This window comes from Chiloscyllium plagiosum, unplaced genomic scaffold, assembly GCF_037043375.1.
Source record: "Chiloscyllium plagiosum isolate Xiang-an unplaced genomic scaffold, Cpla_swu_hap1 HiC_scaffold_4, whole genome shotgun sequence".
Taxonomy (NCBI): Eukaryota; Metazoa; Chordata; class Chondrichthyes; order Orectolobiformes; family Hemiscylliidae; genus Chiloscyllium; species Chiloscyllium plagiosum.
Genome location: NW_028270142.1, coordinates 76,633,506 through 76,658,289, shown reverse-complemented (window position 1 = coordinate 76,658,289; position 24,784 = coordinate 76,633,506). Strand labels below are relative to the sequence as shown.

Below are 24,784 nucleotides of genomic sequence, written 5' to 3'. Positions count from 1 at the left end.
AAAAGGCCAAGAGAACTAGAAAACTACCAATAAGGACTCTTATTAAAAAAGATAAATGTAGGCCAGTTAACTTAACATTTTTCATTTGGAAAATGTTTAATCTATTATTCACAATCTAATAGCAGAACATTTAAAAATATTTAATATATTCAAGCAGAATAGCCACAACTTCATGAAGGAGAAATTATGCCTGGCATTGTTATTCTAATTCTTTGAGGAGGTCCAACAGATTAAGTAAAAGTATTTGGATTTCCAATGGGTTTTCAATAGGTACTATTCAATCAAGTACACCTATTTAATAAGATAAGAGCTCATAGAGCAGCACATTTGCATAGTTAGGGACTGACTAATTAGTAGAATGATATGGAGGTGCCAGTGTTGGACTGTGGTGAATAAAGTTAAAAATCACACAACACCAAGTTATAGTCCAATAGTTTATTTGGAAGTATTAGCTTTGGGAGTGCTGCTCCTTCATCAGGTAGCTATGGAGCAGGATCATAAGATATAGAATTTATAGTAAAACATCACAGTGTCATGCATGCAACTGATGTGATATATTGAACAAATCTAGATTGCTGTTAAGTCTTTTATCTTTTAGAATGGGTTGCAGGTTTCAGTTCATTAATATGTGAATCCCAGAACTTCTTTCAAGTCACATTCTCGAGATAACTTAAGGTTTTATTAAAAAAAAAGTGACATCTCAGCTCAAACAATGCATTAAAAGTGTAAGATTAGAGTTTATCTGAATCCCAATCTTGAGATGGACTGATTCTATTTCCAAAGTAGAAGTTTATAAAATGTTACATGGATTGACTGCCTGCAGCTTGTATGCTTTTTGAACCCACCATATACGCAGCAGGTACTCATGTTTCTTGGCCAACATTGTTGATCTCATACGCTGCAGGCAAGGGTGCCCAGAGGCACGATACATTGGCGAGACCAAGCAGACCCTCCAACAATGGATGAATGGATACCGCACAACAATCACCAGTCAGGGAACACTTCAGAGGTCAACGACATTTGGCCTTGGATCTTTGGGTGACTGTCCTCCAAGGTGGTCGGGATACACAATAAGGCAGAATAGCTGAGCAGAAGCTGATAGCCAAAATCGGTACCCATGTGGATGGCTTCAACCAGGACCTTGGGTTCATGTCATACTACAGGTTACCCCACTACACTATACATTCTCACACATACACATCCATGCACACTCTTACATATGCACACATCCATGCAGATCCTCTCTAATATACACGCTCTCTCCCAGCCACACACGCATATATACACACCCAGAGAGGCATGCGCGCATGCACACATGCACACACACTCTCTCACTCTCCCTCACATGCATGCACACACACTTATAAGGTTTTAGGGCAAACTTGCATTTGCAGAATTGTAATTGCAGATACATTCTATTTTGTTCAAAAAGCACACAATCTGCAGGCAGTCAATCCATGTAACATTTTATAAAATCCTACTTTGAAAATAGAACCAGTCTGACTCATTATTGGGATACAGACAGACTCTAACCTCATCTTTAATGCATTGTCTGAGCTGAGATGTCACCTTTTTTCATAAAACCTCAAGTTATCTCGAGAATGTAACTTGAAAGAAGTTCTGGGATTTATATATTCATGAACTGAAACTTACAACTCATTCTAAAAGATGAAAGCACTAACAGCAATCTAGGTTTGCTCAATATATCGTATCAGTTGCATGCATGACTCTGTGATCTTTTGCTATAAATTCTTAAGATGTCTTAAGATCCTGCTCCACAGCTACCTGATGAAGGAGCAGCACTCGAAAGCTAATGCTTCCTAATAAACCTGTTGGACAACAGCCTGGTACTATGTAATTAGTAGAAGGCAGAGAGTAGGGATAAGAAGTCATTGTCAGGATGGAAACATTTAACTAGTGGAGTACCACAGGTATCAGTGCTGGGGCCACAATTGTTTACAAAATTCTTAATCATTTGAATGACAAAGTTTTGCAGATATCACCAAACCAAAGGAGGTCAAATGGGGGGGGTCTGTAAAGTAAGAGAGACAGATTAAATGAGTGATCATAAGCATGGAGATATAATATTTTCTTAGAAGAAGTGAGGTTATGGACTTTCACAGGAAGATTAGAAAAGCTAAACATTATTCAAATGGAGAAAGATTGCAGAAAGTGGCAGCACAGAGCGATTTAGAGGTCGTGTGCATAAATCACAAAATGCTAGCAATAGTAAGCTAGTTGTAAGGAATGCAAATGCAGCCTAAAACCATATTTCAAAAGAAATAAAATGAAAACATAGGGAGGTCTTGCTAAAATTATACAAGAAAGTTGTTAGATCACACCTTACAAAGCTATGAACAGTTGTGTTTCTGTTATCTTGGAAAGGTATACTGGTAGATTAGATTAGATGCCCTAAAGTATGGAAACAGGCCCTTTGACCCAAGAAGTTCACACCAACCTACTGAGAAGTAACCCACACAGACCCATTTCCCTCTGACTAATGCACCTAACACTCTGGGCAATTTAGCATAGCCAATTCAAAATGCATGCAGATATAAGGAGAACGTGCAAACTCCACACAGACAGTTGCCCGAGGCTGAAATCGAATCTGGAACCCTGGTGTTGTGAGGCAGCAGTACTAACCACTGAGCCACCATGGTACTGAAGGTAGTCCAGAGAGGTTTCACTGGGTTGACCCCTGATATGAAAGGATTTTCTTATGAGGAGAGGTCAATTAGGTTGGTCCTGTACTCATTGGAGTTTAGGAGAATGAATATAGAAGATTTTTTGGATGTTGACAAGAGATTATGAAAGGTTAAACAAGCTATTTTAAGTGCTTATGAATTGGTACCAGAAGCATATAGACAGCGGTTCAGAAGCACAAAGAATGAACCAGACCAGACATGTTGAGTTTGAAAGAATTAAACGTAGTCATTTTGATCGATGGGTGTGTGCTTTGAAAATAGATAGGACCTTTGAGGCTCTAAGAGAGATCATTCTGCTGAAAGAGTTTAAAAACTCACTTCCAGAGATGGTAAGAATTCACATAGAGGAACAGAATGTTCGGGAAGTGAGAAGGGCAGCAGAAGTAGCAGGTGAGTACATGTTGGTGCAAAAGACAAGCCTCCGGCCAGAATTTTGTCCTGTGAGGGATAGAAGTTGGGAGAAGGGAGAGATCCTACACTTCGAAACCAAGAGTACAGAGCACTGGTAATAATTTAGCACAGGATAAAAAAGAAACTCAAGAGGGTGAACAGGAGGTGAAAGGCTCAGGTGTTTTCACTGTAATGGAGTGGGACTTAGAAAACTACAGTGACGGTGGTTTCAGAAGGGCACTAGGAAAAGATGTTTTCACAGCCAGAAGTTGAGACATGTAAAGTCACAGTGCTGGTCTTTAAAAAAAGGCACTGTGTGAAAAGGTGTCATATAAGAAGCTAAGCCAGTGGCATTAGTGAAGGTAGTAAAGGAGAGCTGAGGAGCTGCAGACGAGCGCACAGTCTAGGCTGGGTATGGAGTTATTATCTGATCTCTACAAAGAATTTGCCTCTGTAGGTAAAGTTTACTCAGAAAGAACATCTTGCAGACTGCCTGGAGAATAGCTCTCTTAAAGGTACCTTTATCAATCAGTAACCTGTGAAGCAGAAAACTCTAAGAAGAAGAAAAGAAGATGCGACATCTGGCTGATTTTTGAAAAGCTGAACTTTGATAAATCTTAATTGGGGCTTTTAACCTACTGGTATTATAGAAGGGAAAGTAAAAGACAGGTTAAAGGAAGAAGTTGTAAATAGTTGTTAGTTAATTATTCTCTGTTACACTTTAAGAAATAAAGTTGTTACTTTTACTTTAACTAGTTCTTGGCCTCTTGAATGTTCACAGATTACTGCAGGGGATAAATCTTTTCTGTGTTGCTGGTTTAAATTAAGTAGGAGGGTTTACCCCCTATCGTAACAACAGATTAGATATGGAGAGGTTGGTTCTCCATGTAGGAGAATCTTGGAGCAGATTTATAATAAGGAATAACCCATTTGAGACCAAGATAAGGAGGAATTTCTTCTCTGAGTGGATATGTGGAATTTCTTTTACTGTAAAAGGGTTGTAGATGTTGTATAATTAGGCATTTTAAAGCCTGATGTATATAGATCAGTAAGGAAATCAAGGGTTATGGGGAATAGGCGGGAACATTGAGTTGAGGATTATCAGATCAGTCATGATCCTGTTGAATGGTGGAGTAGACTTAAAGGACTAGATGGCCCACTTCTGCTGCTATGTCACACCATTTATAAAGGATACAAGAGCAGTCAGGAGAGCAGTATAGTAATTAATTCGGAAAGAGCCAGACCTTCATGCAACAGTATGCACAACAGCTGGACTGTGGTGTGTGGAAATAGATGGAAGTGGATGTAAGTTACTTTTTATTTCTGGAAAGAATATGAGACTGGAAGATAAGCTTACTGTTTAAGCAAGCAAACTGAGTCTGAAAACAGTCAGATTCAAGGTGATGCACAGATTGGGCAGGGAGCAGAGTTCTTTCAAGATCAAAAACAAGGAATAGAATTTTGCTCTAGGAATGGGGTGAAAGTTTGTTAAGTTGAGTCTTTGCCTCTCTCACTGCCAAGAAAACCTGACCAATCAAACACTGTTCAATTTGTTAAAAGCTGACGGGCGAGCAAGGACATGTTTCTTGGCCTGTCATGTGACTCAACACAGGGTTCCCTGGTAATCAAAGGTCCTGGCTACACCAATCAAAGGCCTGAAGCTTCTAGGCCTTAAACACTGCCAGTTGAGAATACTCCTCAAGGGATCCAGAGGTGAGAAGGTAAGTTTTTGTTTTATTCTATTTGCACTATGGGATATTGGGGAACAAAGACCAAGAGCAACAAGAGTCCTCTTTCCACCCCTGCTTTGGATCATGTACAGATTTGGCAAAAATGGATTGTGTCGTAACACTGCTCCAACTCTTCCACTATGAAGATCATCCTGATTTTCCATTTGGGAAATTAGATACCTTTTGTGCCCATTGAAAAGTACAGAATCAAAGAGGTGACAAATTGAGACCCTTAAGTGGCCATCCATTGAGGGCACTTAAAATTATTAATTGGTAGTAGGTCAGGAAGGTTGCCTATGAACCTCCTCACCTAGTAATTAATTGGAGAAGTAGTGAGAAAAAGTAAAGCTCTTTTCCAAACTAAGGCCATGATGCCTAATTATTTCCCTTTTACGCTACCTCCATGAAGGGAAATATTCTGACTAAGAGCCAATTTTTTTTAAGAATAATTACAGGTCATCCAATACTGGATAAAGGATGAGTCGTCTAATACAGAGGCATTAGAAATGTAATGTAAAATGGTGGAGTATGATTTTAAAAATATCTCCATGGAATGTTGGTATCACTAACATGTTGAACATGTTTTTGCCCATCCCTAATTATTCTGAAGTATTTAGCAGAAAGACCTCTACAGCCATTCTGATGTTGGTATGCTCACTGTGTTTTTAAGTAATATGTTACAGGATTATGATGTAGGAGCAATACAGAATTGGTGATATACAGAGGAACCTCGATTATCCGAACAAGATGGGCGGGCACTATTTAGTTCGGATAATTGATTATTCGGTTAATTTATTAAATGCCTTTCCTCTGGGGCTCGGAGTTTTCTGTTAAGTCTGCTCCCCATTCAGGAGACGAGGCAGCAGCACAGCACACGCGAGCTCTCGTCCCAGCCCGCCCCAACCCCATCTAACGCCGCGCCCCCGCCTGCCCCCACCTCCACACCCCTCCCGCCGCCCAACCCCATCCCCCATCCACCCCCTCTGGCCACCCAACCCCATCCAACACTGCCCCCTTCCCCTCCACCTGCCCCCTCCTGCCGCCCAACACTGTCCCCCCAACACCATCTAACTCCGCCCCCGACTTCCCCCAATCCTGTCTAACACTGCCCCTACCCTGTTCCCCACCCCCTTTCTGTGCACCACTGCCCCCTCTCTGGGGCATCTGGACTGGACACCAACCACAAAAGGCTGCTGCCTTTTGGGGGATGGTGAGTCTCCAAATAGTGCACGCACGCGCACACACACACACGGACACACACGCATGCACAACTTTTTACTGCAACTTTTTGACAGGTTCCATCTTTGCCCTGTACAGGACCATGTTAGAGAGATTATCTGGGCAAGGGGATTTTAGGGTACACCCCTGTGTAGAACTCCAGGAAAAGTGTGGTGAGAGAGGGACGGAGTTCAGTCATTTGGAGACAGTGCCTAAGCTCCCATCAATGTCCACCGGCAGCATTTCAGAAAGTGGAGTTCACTTTTAATCACTGTACACAAATGACACGATCAGTGTTGGAAACACGACTTTGATGTAATGTTTCTGTCGGGACCTCAAGATCTCCTTTGGATAATCCGATATTCGGATAATTGATATTCGGATAATCGAGGTTCCTCTGTATACCTTCAGTCTGGAATATATGTGACCTGGATAAGGTCATGTTCTTATGTGCCTGCTGTCCTGTTCTTCCAGGCAGGACAAGTTGTGTTTTTGAAATGATCTACCAAAAAAATCTTTGTGAAGTCACTGCAGTACAGCTTTTAGTTTGTACACCTAACAATCATAGTTCACCAGTCGTGGAGGAAGTAAATATTTGAGGTACGGAATGGTATCCCAATAATTTGATGGGGGTAGCAAAATTCTTTTCTGTTGTTAGAGCCGCATGCGCCCAGGCAAGTGGAAAATATTTAATTATACTCAGTTTTTTGCCTTGTTGATGGTGGTCAGATTATGGGAAGTAACATTGTGAGAATATATAAACTTGGCTTTGTTCTTGCAGCCATGGCTGATCCATTTAAGTTTCTACTCAATGGTAATCTCCATTATGTTGACAGTGGGGATTTTCAGCAGTAGTAATGGAATCAAAAGTCAAGGGAAATGGTTAAATTCTCTCTTGTTGGTGACAGTATTCTCAGCTTTGCACTTGTTTCTTGGGAATATTATTTGCCACTTAGCCCAAACCTGAATGTAGCCCAGTTCTTGCTATATGCTTCATTATTTGATGAGTTGTGAATAGAATGCAAAATAGTGCAATCATCGATGTACACCCCAATTTGTCACTGCATACTGCAGCAAAGTTTATTGAAACACTTGAGGTTGGTTTGCCCTGGACAGTCTCCTGTGGAGCTCTTAAAGTAGTGCACTATGGATGAATTGATTGGTCTCCTACATATCAACCCTAACTATCTTTCTTAAAGCTAGGCATAATTCATATGAGTGGAGAGTTTTCCCATGATTCTTACTGACTTCAGGTACAGTAGGGCCTCTTCATTCCACACTCGGGCAAATGCTATTTTGATATTAAGGACCTTCACCTCACCTCTGGAATTCGTCTTCTTTCTCCTTCAAGTTTGGAGGAAGGTCGCAATGTTGTCTGGAGCTGAATGATTCTGGAGAAGCCCGCATAATTACAGAATTGCTGTTGGGCAGAATGAGGCCATTCAGCCCATTGTGCCTGCACTGGCTCTTCAAAAAAGCAACATTACCTAGTGCTAATCTCCTGCTTTTTCCCCCATACCCTTGCACACTATTACTATCCAAATAATCATCCCTAATGAGCTCTTGAGCACTTTAGTTAAACCTGCCTTCATCAAACTTCCAGGCAGTGCATTCCAGACCCTAATTGCTCATTGATTAGATTAGATTAGATTCCCTACAGCATGGAACCAGGCTCTTTGGCCCAACCAGTTCACACCAACCCTCCAAAGAGTAACCCGCTCAGACCCATTTTCCCCCTGACTAATGCACCTAACACTATGGACAATTTAGCATGGCCAATTCACCTGACCGGCACATCTTTGGATTGTGTGAAATTTTTCTCATGTCATTTTTGCTTATTTTGCACATCCCTTTAAATGCAAACTGTTTTATTCCTCTACCTTTTACAAGCAGGGATAGCTTCTCCTTATCCACTCTACCCTACATATCAAATCTTCTCTCAGCCACCTTCTCTACAAGAATAACAGACCCAAGTTCTTCAATCTACCCTTCCAAGAATACGGATGCATAAACTGAGTAGTAGGTGAAATGCTACTTGATAGCACCGCTGATAATACTTTCCATTTCTTTACTGATGATTGGGAGTTGACTAATGAGAAGGTGATTACCAGGTTACATTTATCTTTATTTTGTATTCAGAACATACCTGGGCAATAATAGGTTACAAAGTGAAGTTGAACAGAATCGCAGGCAACAGTCCATCTCTACACAATGAGTTCAGTCCATTCTATCTTTGCTTTGAAGGCCAATGAAACAATGTGACCTATCCCAACAGCCTTAGATGCACCTGTGCCCATGGTCACTGCTGCAGATGTTGGATCAGCTTTCTTGAGAATGAACCCATAGAACTCGTCTGGCCTGGATGGAGTCTGTGTTTGCGCGCTCAGATACTGTGTAGACCAGCTGGCGGTTGTATTCGCAGAGATTCTTACTATGATCCAAGGTCCCCATCTACTTCAAAACCAGCATCATCCTGCTGCCAAAGAACAATCATGCAGTGTACCTCAATGACTTCTGCCCAGTGGTTTTGACCTCCATAATTATGAAGTGATTCAAGAGGTTAGTTATGGCTCATACCAGTTCCAGCCTACAAATTGCCTTAATCTTTTGCAATTCTCCTACCAGATCAACAGGTGACACCATTGCCTTGGCCCTACATTCATCACTGGAACAGTTTCAATAACAAGGATACCTATGTCAGGCTACTACTCATCGATTACAATTCCTCATTCAAAACCACAATTACAAGCAAACTCATCTCTACACTCCACAACCTATGTCTTGGCTCCCAGCTCTGTAACTGGATCCTTGACTGGCTGACCCATAGACTACAATCAGTAAGAATAGACAACAGTACCTCCTCCACAATAATCCTCAACTCCGTTGCTCCACAAGGCTACTTACTCAACCCACTACTATATTCCTCATACACCCATATCTCTATGGTCAAATTCTGCCCCAATTCCATTTACAAGTTTGCAGATGATTCCACCGCTGTAGTCAGATCTCAAACAATGACAAGGCAGAATACAGGAAAGTGATTGAGTGCTTAGTGGAATGGTGTAACTATAACAATCTCTTCATTAGCATCAGCAAAATGAGGAGCTGGTCATTGACTTCAAGAAGCAGAGAGGAGCGGATGCCCCTGTCTGCTTCAGTGGTGCTGAAGTGGAGGTGGCTGAGTGCGTCAAGCTCCTGGGAGTAATGATCGCCAATATGTATGTCAATGCAATGGTCAAGTAAGCACAATGTTTCTATTTCCCCAGGAGGCTAAGGAAATTTGTTATGTCCACAAGGATTCCTATCATCCTTTTGAACAGACCTCTCAAGTATTTGTTCGGATCGTTCTCTCTCTGCACCTTCTCTGCACTCTGTTCTGCTACACTGATATACTTTGTATGATACGATATGCCTGTATATCATGCAAACCAACACTTTTCACTGCATCTCAGTGCATGTGCTAATAAAAAAATCAATCAATTAATCAATTTTCCTGTTTGTTGAGAATATATCAGAGTTGGTTCAGTTTTCCTTAAAATGCAGTTGGTTCCAGATTATAAGCATTCAGCATTACAGGCTGGATGGTTTCAGAGCTCATAGCATTTATGGTGTCCAACACCATCAACCATTCTTTGACAGGACGATCACATAAAGAAGGCATGATGGTTCATCTACTCCACATTCAAGCTGAAGCTTTTTAAAAAAAAAAATGTTCATACGATATGTATATTCCTGGCTGGGATAACTTTAAGACACATCCCTAATTGCCCTGGACAAGTAGGTTCCACATACTTCAACCTTAACTGAGGATAGGAGTATTGATGGAGCCTGCTCCTCTGGTTATTTGTTTAATTATCCACCATCACCAAATGTGTTAAGACGAAAGGGCTTGGAGTTGAGCAATTAGTTATGGAATCTCTTCGCTGTATGCCTTCTGCTTATGCTCATTGGTATGCGAGTAGTCCTGTGTTGTAATTTCAGCAGGTTGCTCCCTTACTTTTACCTATGTCTTTTATCTATATCCTGGCATGCTCTCTTCAACTTCTTATTTAGTCAGGATTCATCCACAGGCTTGATTGTAAGGGATGTAGTAGGGATAGCAAAGGATGAGCCAGGTTACAAACTATGATGGAATACTACTACTGATGGCAAACAGTACTTTATGAATGCCCAGTTTTGGTCTGTTCTGAATTGATGGCAGTGCTACACAACAAGATGCTAGTGTCCTCAGTATCAAACAGTGGTGTAGTGATAATGTCACTGACTCATGATTCTGAAGCTGGATCCAATGTTTTGGGGACATTTGTTCAAATGTTATTGTGATAGTTGTTAGTATTTAATTCATAATGCTGGAATAGAAAGCTTGTTTCTGTAATGGTGACCACGAAACTACTGTTAATTGTCAGAAAAGCTCACTAACAAATTTTGGGAGAAGGAAATCTATTGTTCTTACATGGTCTGGATTACATGTGACTCCATATCCACAGCAATGTCGTTGAACATAAGAACATAAGCAATAGGAGCAGGAGTAGGTCATCTAGCCCCTTCAGCCTACTCCGCCATTCATGGCTGATCTTAGGCCTTGCTGTCAATAACCACATCCTATGAAAGGATTTTTTAAAATGTTGCCTCCATAGACACTGTGCTGTGGTCATTTCTATCAATGCATCCAGGATTTATGCATCAGTACTAAGTAGGATGTTCAGGATGGTGTCACCTATTAAACACCAGAGGTTAAAATATTCATTGGCCAAAGCACAGGGTTTTGCTTTTCTGATCAGAGTTTCCTTCCAACTCTCATACCACCAACTCCGACACCACTGGTTTCTTGTTCCCTATAGATATTTTTAATCAACCTGTTCAGACATATTATGACACATCTTTGGAATATATAAGACTTGAACCCAGAACTTCTGGTCCAGAGGACATAAGGTGTGTGATTTGTATATATTTTAACATGATTTAATAGGGAATTTTTTTGAAATTTGAACTTGTGGAATACAGATTTTCTGTTTGTCTGAAGAGGCTAACTAATTAACTTGTAGGTGTTTCTATCACAATGGAAACTTATTTAAATCACTATTAAAGAGCAACTTCAAGGAGGGTAATCAGGTTTTGTTTACATTGGGAGGGTTTAACAGAGAACAAAGTAAACAGTACAGTGCAGTAAGCTTTCAGATAAAAGATTCTGGAATAGTTTTCTTTTAACTTAGGTGAAACTCACGCAGCTTGGGAAAAAACTTTTTAGTTTCAATTTGAACAATTTGCAGATATTTTGACTGAAGCTGCATCATGAGTAAAATGGTTGGCTCTGGGAAAGGGAGGTAGTTCAGGACTCTAAAGAAAGATTTTACCTTAATGCAAAGAATTTAATTTAAAAGATCCAGATGAAAGGTGTTTAGTCAAAATCCTGACGTGGTTAATTGATGCTGAGAAAGTATAAACTCAGTTATATAATGAATTATGGAGCAGGTTATCATATTTTCACAACCGGGAATTGAAGCCAATGTTAGGTCAAACTTTATGTGAAGTACAGAGGGAATTTTTCTCTCATGTTTTAGTAGTATAATGGGATGCTTTTGGGATTAATGGGATTGTATTTTTACAATGTGTTTCAAAATCTTTAAATATGTAACAGATGAAACTGAATTATTTGCATATATTTTAACTTGTTTTTGTTTGTTTTTTTAATTCTTATAAATTGGAAAACCAATATTTTTACATGGTTTTGCGATCAGATATTAAAATAAATGCATGTTACTATCCATCCAGTTTGAAACAAATGTTTTAAGTGATCATAATGAGAGGGTCTAAATAATAAACCTGTAATTATTGAATAATAATGATTAGGTAAATGAATAGTTGCCGGTGCTATTTATAGACCACTGGTGATAATGCTATACAAAACATTGTAATTTGATGAATAGCCTCAATCTAAAATATTAATTTAACGTTGAACGACAGACCCTGTATTTTCAAAGTGACCTTCAGGTTTTTCTTTGTGCAATGCGATATATTCAACAAATGAACTTCCAATGTTTCAATCCATGTGATTGGACATATTGCTTTCTTTGAAACACTTTGAAGTACTGCTTATTTCCCACTAGCTGCAGAGGTGAAAAGAATCAAGGGCCGTCTGCTTCCCCTGTTTCAGCCCTCGTCCCCATTCTCCTAACCCAGGAGCTAGAAGCAATGTGGTAATCAAAGTCACAGTGTTTGGATATCAGAAAGATTTGTGCCTGCACCTCCTGCTGAAATGTTCTATCCTTATGTGTCAGGAACACTGAGTTAGATGTCAGAAGCTCTGCCCTTGACAGTCCCTCATATTGGAGAGCCTGAGTGACCCAGGCAAAAAATCAATTGAGGGCCAAAAGAAGAATAATCTATTTTTTTAAAAGATCAGTTGGATTTCAGAACGTTGAAGCTTTCATGTTAATTTTCAGGACTCAAAATATGGCCAGCTATACAGTTTCAGACCTGGAGCTGCTCTCTTGAGCACTATCAACTGGATAGTTGGAGCTCTTAGAAATAGAATTGTGATCCAATATCCAGCACGAGGAGGAATTACTCAGGTTATCTTATCTAACTCATCCTGTAGTTAACTCAGTCTTCCCAATTAAGTGTCATCTGTGAATTGCATTAGGTTTTATTGAACTTCCAGTTCCAAGTCATTAATTTAAATTGAAAACAATTGGGAATTTGACAATAATTCCTGAGAACAGGAAAGACTATGATGCAGTGGAAATGATATGAAAAATATTAGGATATCAATGAAATTAAAGAGGTTATCTGGAATGTCAAAATTAATATGTTTATGTTGGCAAGCAAAGCCTTAATTTATATGATTGTGGAGTAGGTAGTCCATTATTTTATTAATTTAATTGTATTATTATGCAGTTTTCCTCGGCTAGATTTAATAATACAGCTGTGTTTGTAGTTGAATTGACTAACTAGTTTAAGTTGCAAAAATCATGATTTATATTATGGTGAAATTGTTTAACATTAAAAGATAGATTTTATTTTAAAATAGCATAATAACATATAGCTTCCACAATACTTTTAAATTACAGGTTAATATCCCAGAAGATATAGGCAACCCCTGGAAAATTCGTCTAGGACTTGGAAAACCAGGAAAAAAAACAGCTGCAGCAACTTCTTCAATATCACTCCGCTATTTTAAAATGCAAAACATAACTAATCTAGCCACATTTAGCTATTCTATAAATGAAAGCCTTCCTGTAGAATCTAATAATGATAAGTGCCTTGAGTTCCCAGTAGAATGGCCATATAAACCTACCATGACTGGTGAGTATAAAATACTGGTTAAAAAATCTTGATATTATGTTCGTTGCTATCTTATAAGGTCAGAAGTCACACAACACCAGGTTATAATCCAACAGATTTATTTGAAATCACAAGCTTTCAGAGCACTGCTCCTTTGTCAGGTGAAGTGAGGAAAAGCATACAGGCATAGAATGTATAGGCAGAGGGATCAGTAGTCAGAATGATCAAAATGTCAGACAAAGAATGTCAGTGGAGTGTCGACAAGCTGAATAATAAGTGTGTGCAGGTGATCAAAAGTGTCAAACGGTGTGAGTAAAGTGTCAACAGCTGAATAGGAAGTGAAAGGATGACATATAATCTGATTAATTGAAGCAGAGAGATAATTACAAAAAACTTCAGCTGCTGACACTTTACTTACACTGTCGGACACTTTTGATAAGCTGCAGAAACTTATTACTCAGCCTGTCGACATTCCACTTACACCATTTGTATGGTCTTTTGATATTAGGTAAGATTCCAGAAGACTGCAAGATTGCTAATGTAATGCTACTTTTTAAAAAAAGGCTGCAAGGAAAAGTCAGGGAACAACAGACTAGTAAACTTGACATCAGTGGTGGGCAAGTTGTTGGATAGAATTCTGAGAGACAGGACCTACATGGCATTGGAAAGTCAAGGACCAGTTAGGGAGAGTCAGCATGGCTTTGTGCATGGGAAATTATATCTCACCAAAATGATAGGTGAAGGCAGAACAATAGTTGTTATCTTCATGAACTTCATCAAGGCATTCAATAAAGTTTTGCAATATAGATTAGTTATTAAGGATAGATCAGTTGAGAACTAGCCAGCTGGATACAAAACTGGCTTGATGGTAGGAGACAGAGCGTGATAGTAGAGGATTGTTGTTCAGACTGGAGGCTGTGACCAGCAGCTTGAAGGTATAGCAGCTACTGATGAATCAATGGAAAGTTAGGTGACATCAGAGTTGGAATTAGAGGAGCAGAAAGATCTTGGATGATTGTAGGGATGGAAGAGCTTACAGAGTTAAGAAAATACAAGTCCTTGAAGGGAATTGACATTAATTGTGGACACTTTATCACCTTCTAACTCTGTTGTGGAAAATGCTCTCAGTGCTTTGACAGAAATTCATTTAATCTGTTTGCCAAGTGAAATGAATGAATATTGTCATGATGCGTAATGATTCAATAAAAGGTTAGAATTCCCTCCGGCAGTTCATGTGTGATGCAGGGCTTTCACTCACTGCAATGCTGAATTGGAACTTATAACATTTTCCTGAGGGGGTCCTACAGGAGTAGAAGATTACAACAGAATTGTAATCTTACTTGGTTAACAGTTGTTGTGTGGGAGGGAATTATAATTTAACTCTGCCATTGATTAAAGGGTGTGAAGCATTTAAAGTGACATAAAAGAGAGTACAGAACCTGGCTTTCAGCATTATTGATGAGGACTCACGGATTTTAAGACTAATCTGTGTAATCATAATTGACCGACACAAGTGTAAATAGGGATTAGTTGTTTGGTATTTCTATTTGGTAGCCTCAAGAGATGGTGATGCAGACACAGACACTCAGTGTAATCTCAACCATTCTACTAATGATAAGTCTTTTAGGAGAAAGTGAGGACTGCAGATGCTGGAGATCAGGGCTGAAAATGTGTTGCTAGAAAACGTTGATTCTCCTGCTCCTTGGATGCTGCCTGACATACTAATGATAAGTACTGAAAATACTTTAAATGCCTCAGAAGTCTGGCCAAGGTAAATCAGCCATGAGTATTCTCATGCTCTGCAAAGCTGTTGGAAACATAATCCACTTGACTAGAATCCCTACAGTGCAGAAACAGTCCATTTTGGCCCAACAAGTCCACACTGACCCTCTGAAGTATCCTACCCAAACCCATTCCCCTACCTTTTTACTCTACAGTTCTCTTGACTGATGCACCTAATCTACACATCCCTGAATACTATGGGCAATTTAGCATGGCCAATTCACCTAACCTGCACATCTTTGGACTGTGGGAGGAAACCAGAGCACCTGGAGGAATCCTGTGTAGATGTGGGTAGATTGTGCAAACTCCACACAGACCATCACCTGGGCTGGAATCGAACCCAAGTCCTTGCGCTGTGAGGCTGTTGTGCTAACCACTGAGCCACTGTGTTGCCACTATGGCACATTTTTCTTTAAAGTGTTATAGGGGAGAGTAGTATATATATTCTCAACTGTATCTTCTTGAGTTGACTAAGCAACTGGGCTCTAGAATGCTACTTCAACACAATACACTTTAAGGACTACAAGAGGTAAGTGACAACACTATACTGGAGGGGGCTCATAGTGGGTAAATTTATTGATGATAAATGGCTGGTCCCCAAAAATATGGGGACAATACAATAACAACAGTCGAGAATGCCCCGAACAGAAAGGAAAATCAATGTTTAAAATATTGAACTTTTGAGCTGAATTTGATTGCATAGAAATAGACATGCCAGTTCGAAAGGGACATTGTGCATCTAACATTGTACACTGATAAATTTGGACACTGGAAAGGAAATAACAAAACTTTAAAGATGAACCTCAGCTGAAATTGATTATTAAAGATACTAAATGGCTCCCTGGAAAGTTTCCCTTAAAGCAGAGAAGTTGAGGTGGTGGGGTGAGGTGTTTGTGTTGGGGGGGGGGGAATGTGGAGTGGAAATCTGCTTGAGATATACAACTTTGAGGGACATGGATTGGGTGGATGAACTCATACCCCCTTTTCCTTTGTTAGTGGGGTCAATAACCAAGGGGCATAGATTTAAAATATGGGATGGGATACTGAGAGGGGAATTTTGCTATATTGTATCTGCAACTGAAATAGTGAAGTAAGAACCATCACTGTATTTAAGTATTTAGATCAGCACTTGAACTTCCAAAGTTTACAAGGCTACAGGTCAAATGCTAATATTATCTCACAGGGTAACTTTATAAATGGATGAAAATTCATAAATGGATGATATTCTACACACATGATAATAAGATATGGCCTGAGGCAAGACAAGGTTCTGACTCACTGTTTAGTTGTAAGGGTGATAACATATCCACAGTGCACATCAATTCCCTCTAATGCCTGGTATTTTAACTCTGCAACCTCTTCCAGACCTGCAATTCCCCCAAGCTCTTTCTTTTCCTCTAATTCCAATCTCTGGGATTGTTTAGGACCAATAAATCTAAAAAGAAGGACAGACAGAGACAGGAAGACGAACACAATCGTAGTAATGGGTTGAACTGTGTTTATTTCAAAGCAAAGAATCTTATCGGTAAGGCAGATGAACTTAAAACCTGGATCAATCCATGGAACTATGATATTGTGACCATTACAAAGACTTGTTGAGAGAAGGACAGGACTGGCTGCTCAACCTTTCAGGGTTTCATCGTTTTTGATGAGATGGTGAGGGAGGTAAAAGAGTGAGAATGTCACATCGGCATTCAGAAACAACATACTAGAGGGCTCGTCCACTGTGGCAATATAGTAGAACTCAAAAATAGGAAGGGAGAAATCACCTTGATGGGATTAGACTATAGGCCCCCAACAGCCACTGAAACATTGAGGAGCGAATGTGTAGGCAAATTATGGAAAGATGCAAAAACAGCATATTGGATTACTTTAGCTTCCCCAATATTGACTGGGACTTTCTCAGAACAAGAGATTTAGGTAGGGCAGAATTTGTTAAGTGCATCCAAAAGTTTTTTTTGAAACATTACATGGATGGTACTGACAAAGGAGGGGCCATACTGGACCTTGTATTAGCCAATGAGCCTGGACAGGTTAGATTAGATTACATTACAGCGTGAAAACAGGCCCTTCGGCCCAACAAGTCCACACCGACCCGCCGAAGCAACCCACCCATAACTCTACATTTACCCCTTACCTAACACTACGGGCAATTTAGGGAGGAAACTGGAGCACCCGGAGGAAACCCATGCAGACATGGGGAGAACGTGCAAACTCCACACAGTCACTCACCTGAGTCGGGAATTGAACCCGGGTCTCAGGCGCTGTGAGGCAGCAGTGCTAACCACTGTGCCACCATGCTACCCACAAGGCACGGCGGCAAGGGTGATTTACCTTTCAGTGGGAGACCATTTTGGAAACAGTAATCACATCTCCTTAAGTTTTAAGATAGCTATGAAGAAGGATTAGTCAGGATCTTGCAGGAAGATATGAAATTGAGGAGAGCAAATTATGACAGGATTCAACAGGAGCTAGAGAAAGTTAATTGGGAGCAATCTGGTCGGCATGGACAAGTTGAAATGAAGAGTCTGTTTCCATGCTCTATATCTCTATGACTCTATAACTATTATTGGGCAAGTCCACATTTGACATGTGGGAATGGTTTAAAAATCTATGGATCGGAGTTCATGATCAGCATATTCCAGGAAGGAGGAAGGACAAGAATGGTAAGGTAGGGATCCTTGCATAATGCGAGGAGTTGTGAACTTAGTCAAAAGGAAAAAAGAAGCAACAGTAAGGTTTAGGAAACTAAACTTGGACAGGTCCCATAAGGAACATAAAGTAAGCCGGAAAGTACTCAAGCAGGGAATTAGGAGAGCAAGGAAGGGCTATGAAATGACCTTTGCAAGTAGGGTTGAAGAGAATTCCAAGGCATTCTGGATATACATTTAAAACAAGAGGATAACTAGGGAGGAGTAGAACAACTCAAGGGTAAAGAAGGCAGAGCATGTGGGTGAGATCCTTAATGAGTACTTCAGTATTCACCCAGGAGAAGGCTATGGATGATAGTAAGATTCGTATGGAACATATAATATACCACGGCACCTTGTGATCAAGAAAGAAGTGATGTAGGGCTTCTTGAAGAGCATCAAGTTGGTTAAGTCCCCAGGGCTCAATAGTATCTACTGTAAAGAGATTGAGAGAGGCAAGAGAAGAAATTGTTGGCTCCTTGACCAAGATCTTTGTGTTCTCGGTAGCCACTGGAGAGGTCCTGGAGAACTGATGAGTTGCTAATGTTGTTCATCTGTTCAAGAAGGGAAATAGGGAAAATCCAGGAAACTATAGATCAATGAGTCTCACACCAATGATTGGGAAGCTATTGTAGAGAATTCTTCAGATTGGAATTGTGTGCATTTGGAAAGACATTGCCTAATTAGGGGCAGTCAGCATAGCTTTGTGCAGGTCTTACCAACCTGATTAAATTTTTTTGTGGAGGTTACAAAGGTGATCAATGAGGGTAGAACAGTAGATGTTGTTTACATGGATTTTAGTAAGACTTTCAACAAGGTTCATCATGGTAGGCTCATACTGAGGATTAGGATGCATGAGATCCATGGTGACTTGGCCGCTTATATTCAGAATTGATTTGCCCATAGAAGTAAAATGATAGTGGTGGAAGTTAGTGACTGGTGGTGTTCTGCAGGGATCAGCACTGGGACCTTTACTGTTAGTGATATACATAAATGACTTGGATGTGAACATAAATGGGTGAGTTAGTCAGGTGGATGCAATGGGATGTAAATCAGTCACAGATATAAGCAGGGAAATGACAGATGAAGTTTAATCCAGGCAAATGTGAAGTGTTGCGCTTTGGGAGATCAAATATTAAGGAAAAGTATACAGTTAATAGGCAGGTATCTGAACAGCATTGATGTACAGAGGGATCTTGGGATTCAAGCCCATAGCTCCCTGACAGTGGCCACGCAAGTAGGGTAGGGTGGTAAAGAAGGTGTATGGTATGCTTGTCTTTAATAGTCGGGGAATTGAATTCATGACTCAGAATGTTATTTTGCAGCTTTGTAAAACCTTGATTAGGCCACACTTAGAGTATTGCATTCAATTCTGATTGCAACATTGCAGAAAGGATGTGGAGGCTTTGGAGAGAGTCCAGAAGAGATTTACCAGGATACTGCCTGGATTAGAGGGTATGAGGTATATGGAGAGACTAACAAAGCTTGGGTTGTTTTTTCTGAAGCAGCAGAGGCTGAAGGAAGGCTTGATAGAAGTCTATAAAATTATGAGATGCATAGTAGGGTTGACAGTCAGAATCTTTTTCGCAGAGTTCTAATGTCTAATACTCGGGGGCATACATTTAAGCGGGGGGGGAGTTCAAAGGAGATTTAAGGGACAAATTTTTAACGCGAAGAGTTCTTGGTGACTGGAATGCACTGTCATACGCAGTAGTGAAGGCAGATATGATAGGGGCATTAAGGGGTTTTTAGATAATCACATGAATAGCAAGAAATGGAGGGATGTGGACTATGGACAAGCAAAAGGGATTAGTTTCATTTGGCATCATATTAATCACAACATCATCAATAGCCCATTCCAGTGCTGTACTGTTCTATGTTCCATATTCTGTTCAGCTATACCATCATTTCAGCTATACCAGTCTGCCTCATTCCACTTCCCTGAGATTGAAGATATTAAGGTTAAGAGAAAAATATGACAAATGTTGCAAAAAGAGATCTGAGACTTAACAGAAATGGTTAGGTAACTCTTCAGAACAGCTCCTGAGTCCAAACAATGAAAAATCATACCCAAATGAGCTTGCTGTAAGCATACAGTAACATTCTTCATTTGTGGGATGGTAGTTTACGTTCATGCCACTGTTTATTCTTTGGCTATGGTAGGGTCATTAGTTGTAGGAAATGATAGCCACCACGAATTTGCATGCAGCTGGGTGAGTGAGAGGTTTTGGGTGAATCATAAATGTGACTTCTATTTTAGCCAATTTATGATAATTTGAAACAAAATTATGGAGCAAAATTTATCATAATCTGTCTGTTTAGACAGGTAGTTTTCTGAATGAAAATCCAAACTAAATTTTAAAATTAACTTTAGTGACATAAAAGAAAGCTCAGTCTGGAGAAAGTGTTGGGAATTTAATATTATTTGCAGCATTACATATGAATGATGTATGAGGTATTTAAAATGCAATTTAATTGGTCTATTTGTGCTGGTAGTACAGTGATACTTCTCTTTTTTTGTAGTTCTCACATATCAGATAACGATGTACTGCAGTGACTTTTTAGACATAGAACATCCTGCTTCTATTTCTTTGTGTTTATATGGGGTCAATGGTGATTCAGGAGACAGAAGCCTTAGCAAACCTTCACGCAAAGAAACAGGAGCTAGTCAGGTACTTAATGCATCAGACAGCATGTACTTAACAACTTTTTTAAAAAACAAAAGTGCATTTTTGCTTAATATATTGATTTCATTTGTTCTTTTTCAGTCATATATATTTGAAATTAGTGCTGTGGAGCTGGGTGAACTAAACACACTTGAATTGTATATCAGCAGTACAAAGAGTAAGTTTTTTTTGAATAGCAACATATTTCTGAATTGTTTTCATGTTGACCTAATTTCTTTCACTCACAAGATAGCCTTTAGACTATTTTGTTCTCTATTATCCAGCAAAAATAAGTTTCATGTTTCTCCACAAACTCCAATTTTTTTTTTATTTTCATGGTCTGCCAGCAGGGACGGTAAGCAATGTGAGATGTGTTTGGCAGCTCTTGGTCAGTTTGTCATCTGGGTTGGCCAAACAAAAATTGGTGATAATCACACAAAGAAGAATTACGAGGGACTGTCAACTTATCTCTAGGTCCAGGTCCAATTCTCTCACATTGGAATCATTTCCAGGTCCAATTCTTTTACATTGGAATCAGATTTTATGTACTGGTCTAATTCAATCATACATGATTAACAGTTGATTCACACCTAGGCAAAATAGCAGTTTTCCTGAGTTAGCTCATTTACGCAGTTCTTCACAGCTCCAAGACCTACACAACACATTTTAATGGCTGATGACCTGATAACCCTGCTGAGAGCTTTAACTTCAAATTTCATTATTTTGTCATTGGATGATAAAGTCTCCATGGTCAGATCTCAATGTGCCTTAAGGAAGATTAAACTCATTCAGACAGGTAATTGTGCCAGGATCTGCCGATCTGGTAGCTGAATGTTTCTTGGATGAAAGCAATCAGTGTGTACTGGACTTTAGGTCATCCTACTATGGGGCACTTGATGATGATTGGATTGAGATGCTTCAAAAGTGACACAATGCATGACAGTTGGTCACCCCTTTATTTATCATTTATACCTGGTGTCATTAATTAACCTCCCTTGGAAAGTGAAGTGTCCATAACAAGACTGACCAAGATTTTTGCCAGAAGGGAGAGCACCAGTTTCATGGCAAAAATGCTTAAAGTCAGGAGTGCCAAATCTTGGCCCCAACACAGCATCTCTCATTTTCACAAGATCGGGAACGTGAGCGGTCTATGGGTCCCATGAGTGCAGTTCCTGGAGATAGCTAGACATTTAAATGATTGGCTTTCTTCAAGGAGATCAAATTTTGGAAACCATGACTTGTAAAGCCTAGTTCTGGAGATTATACAAATCAGAGCAGGTCTGTTCTCAATGTGTTTCTTTTGGTTGCCAAGATATGCATTTGAAGAGGTAAGATAGTCCTTTGCATCTGGTCCTGTGACATCGTTCAGAAAGGTAAGGCAATATTTGTTGAAGTTCAGGGTCTGTTTGATGGAGATAGGTAACTGTTGTGATTATAAAACGTAGGCATGTTTGTGCGTGAAAACTCCATTTTTTAGAAATCTGTTATGAGATGAAAGTATTAGTGTCAAGGCCAGTGTTTTGTTCCATCGCTAATTGTCCTGTTCGTGATTTAAAACAATTTTTAAAGTATTGGGACACCAACAGTGCTTTTACGGAGGGAGTTCCAGAATTTTGACTTAGCAACAGTAAAAGCACAGCAATGTAGTTCCAAGTCATGGTGTGTGGCTTGAAGGAGAATGTGCAATTTTTCTCAGGTGTCTTCTGTTTTGACCTTCTTTAGGTGACTGTGATAAAGGGAATGAATGTTGAAGGTGACAGACAAACAGGGTGCTTTGTTTTGGATGGTGTTGAGCTTCTTGAATGTTTTTGGCACTGCATCCATTCAGACAATTGGAGATTTTTCCATTATGCTGCTGACATGTACTTTGTGGTTGATTGGCAACCTCTGAGGAGTCAGGAGGTAAGTTACTGTTACAGAATTGCTACCTTTGATCACTTCTTGTCGTGTCATATCTGCATGGCAGATGCAGTTCAGTTTCTTTTCTTTTAATTCATTCATAAGGTGTCATTGGCTGGCCAGCATTTATTGCCTGCCCCCTAGTTGCCATTGAAAAGGTGATTGCGAACTGCCTTCTTGAATTGCTGTAGTGTATTTGCTGTAGGTTGACCCACAGTGCTTTTAGGGAGCGAATTCCAGGATTTTGACCTTGCATCTTGTGGATAGAACAAATTGCTGCTACTGAACATTAGTGGCAGAGAGTGTGGATGCTTGTGAATATGATGCCAGTCATGTTATTGCTTTGTCCTGGATGGTGTCAAACTTCTTCAGTGGTATTGGAGTTGCACCCATTCAAGCAAGTGGGGAGTATTCCATCATTTTACTGACTTGCACCTTAGATATGGTCCTTAGGTAATGAGTTACTTGCTGCAGCATTCCAGCCCTCTGACCTGCTCTTGTAGCCACTGTGGCTATGTGGTGAGTCCAGTTGAGTTTCTGGTTAATGATAACTGAGGATATTGATAGTGGTGGATAGTAACACCATTGAAGGTCAAGGGGCAGTGACTAGATTGTCTCTTATTAAAGATGGCCTCTTATTAGAGATGGCCATTACCTGACATGTGTGTGATATGAATGTTGTTTGCCACTTGTCAGACCAAGCCTGGATATTGTCCAAACCTTGTTGCATGTGAACATGGATTGCTGTTGGACCAAAGATTATGCATGAAATTTGAAGATGGTTGGGCCTAGGACACTGTCTTGAGTAATTCCTGCAGAGATGGGCTGAGATGATTGACCTCCAACATCTGCAACTATCTTCCTTTGTGCCTCGTATGACTCTTACCAATGAAGAACTAACTTCCTGATTCCAATTAACTCCAGTTTTGCTAAAGATCCTGATGCCACATTCAACCAAGGAAGACACTCTTGCATCATCTCTGGAATTCATCTATTTTGTTCAGGTTTAAAAGGCTATAATAAAGTAAGGAGTTGAGTGGCCCTGCTAAAATCCAAACAGAGCATCAGTGATCAAGTTATTGCTGAGTAAGTACTGCTGAATAGCATTATCAGGGATCTCTTCCATCATATTTTCCTAATCATTGGGATGATAATCAGTACTGTTGTTGCTGGTAAGGTACTGTTCAAAAAGGTGTTGCTTTTCTAAAAATAAATTGTTAGGTATTGCAGTGGAATTGCTTTACAGGTTTTCTGCCCAGCCAACCTGGGCGGCACAGTGGCACAGTGGTTAGCACTGCTGCCTCACAGCGCCGGAGACCCGGGTTCAATTCCCGCCTCAGGCAACTGTCTGTGTGGAGTTTGCACATTCTCCCCGTGTCTGCGTGGGTTTCCTCCGGGTGCTCCGGTTTCCTCCCACAGTCCAAAGATGTGCAGGGTCAGGTGAATTGGCCATGCCAAAAAATTGCCCGTAGTGTTAGGTAAGGGGTAAATGTAGGGGTATGGGTGGGTTGTGCTTCGGCAGGTCGGTGTGGACTTGTTGGGCTGAAGGGCCTGTTTCCACACTGTAATGTAATCTAATCTAATCAACCTCAGGACGAGTTGCCTTCTTGACTCTTTATTGGTCATCTAGCCTATTCCCAATGTAGCTCACACCCTCAATCTGAATAAAAGAAGTCCAGGCAGTCACTTTTAAAAGTCAAGTCATGGAGCCAGGTTCCACCTCTGCACACCTACCTGCGAACAAAAATCAAGACCTTATTCTCTGCTGAAGTCCTGTATGTTGACGTGGATGTGAAAGTAATGGAAGATAATATAGTCCTGAGAAGCTGAATAGTATAACTAATACAACAAAAGAATGTGCAAATATTTGACATGAATGCAAGAAGAAGAAGTAGCGACATTACTGCAGGAATGTCTTTTATGTATAAGTTTTATTATTTAGTTTTGACAATGCATTTTCATATGCAACGGAATCTTCCAGTGATCCAATACTGCAGGCATGAATCTACTCAAATATCCTGAAGTTTCAAACATGAAAAAGGCATTCATTTTTGTCATTCAAAGATCCCATAATTAGCTTGGCTGCTCCATGAACCTCCCCCAACCTCCGCCACCACCCCCCCATCACCCCCCCCCTGCCTCCCCCTGCATCAACCACTGCCACCATCCCCACCCCCTGCCTTTTCCCAACAGAGATACCAAGACAGATTCATATTTATTTTGTAGGGAGGGTATCCTGAAGTACCAAGACTGGGATTGACACACTCACACATACTTACTATTGAAATGTTTGACAGGATTAGACTGCAGGCCCATGTAGATATCCTATTTCAGCAAATGAGAACATGGAAAATTTGTGGCCTAACTTTATATGCTTGCCTTGGCCCATATCCCTTACTTAACAGAAGTCTATCTTTCTC

At 40.2% G+C, this 24,784-nt stretch overlaps 1 protein-coding gene across 1 annotated transcript in view; it reads left to right on the top strand.

The window, feature by feature from the left end:
• Positions 1-24,784, top strand: part of LOC122549478 (lipoxygenase homology domain-containing protein 1-like) — a 145,756-nt gene that overhangs the window by 107,382 nt on the left and 13,590 nt on the right. Inside the window, exons 16-19 of the mRNA XM_087985872.1 lie at positions 9,131-9,282; positions 16,534-16,634; positions 20,323-20,471; positions 20,568-20,643. Of these exons, the coding sequence (XP_087841998.1) occupies positions 9,131-9,282; positions 16,534-16,634; positions 20,323-20,471; positions 20,568-20,643 (478 nt within the window). The remainder of the gene's footprint in view (positions 1-9,130; positions 9,283-16,533; positions 16,635-20,322; positions 20,472-20,567; positions 20,644-24,784) is intronic.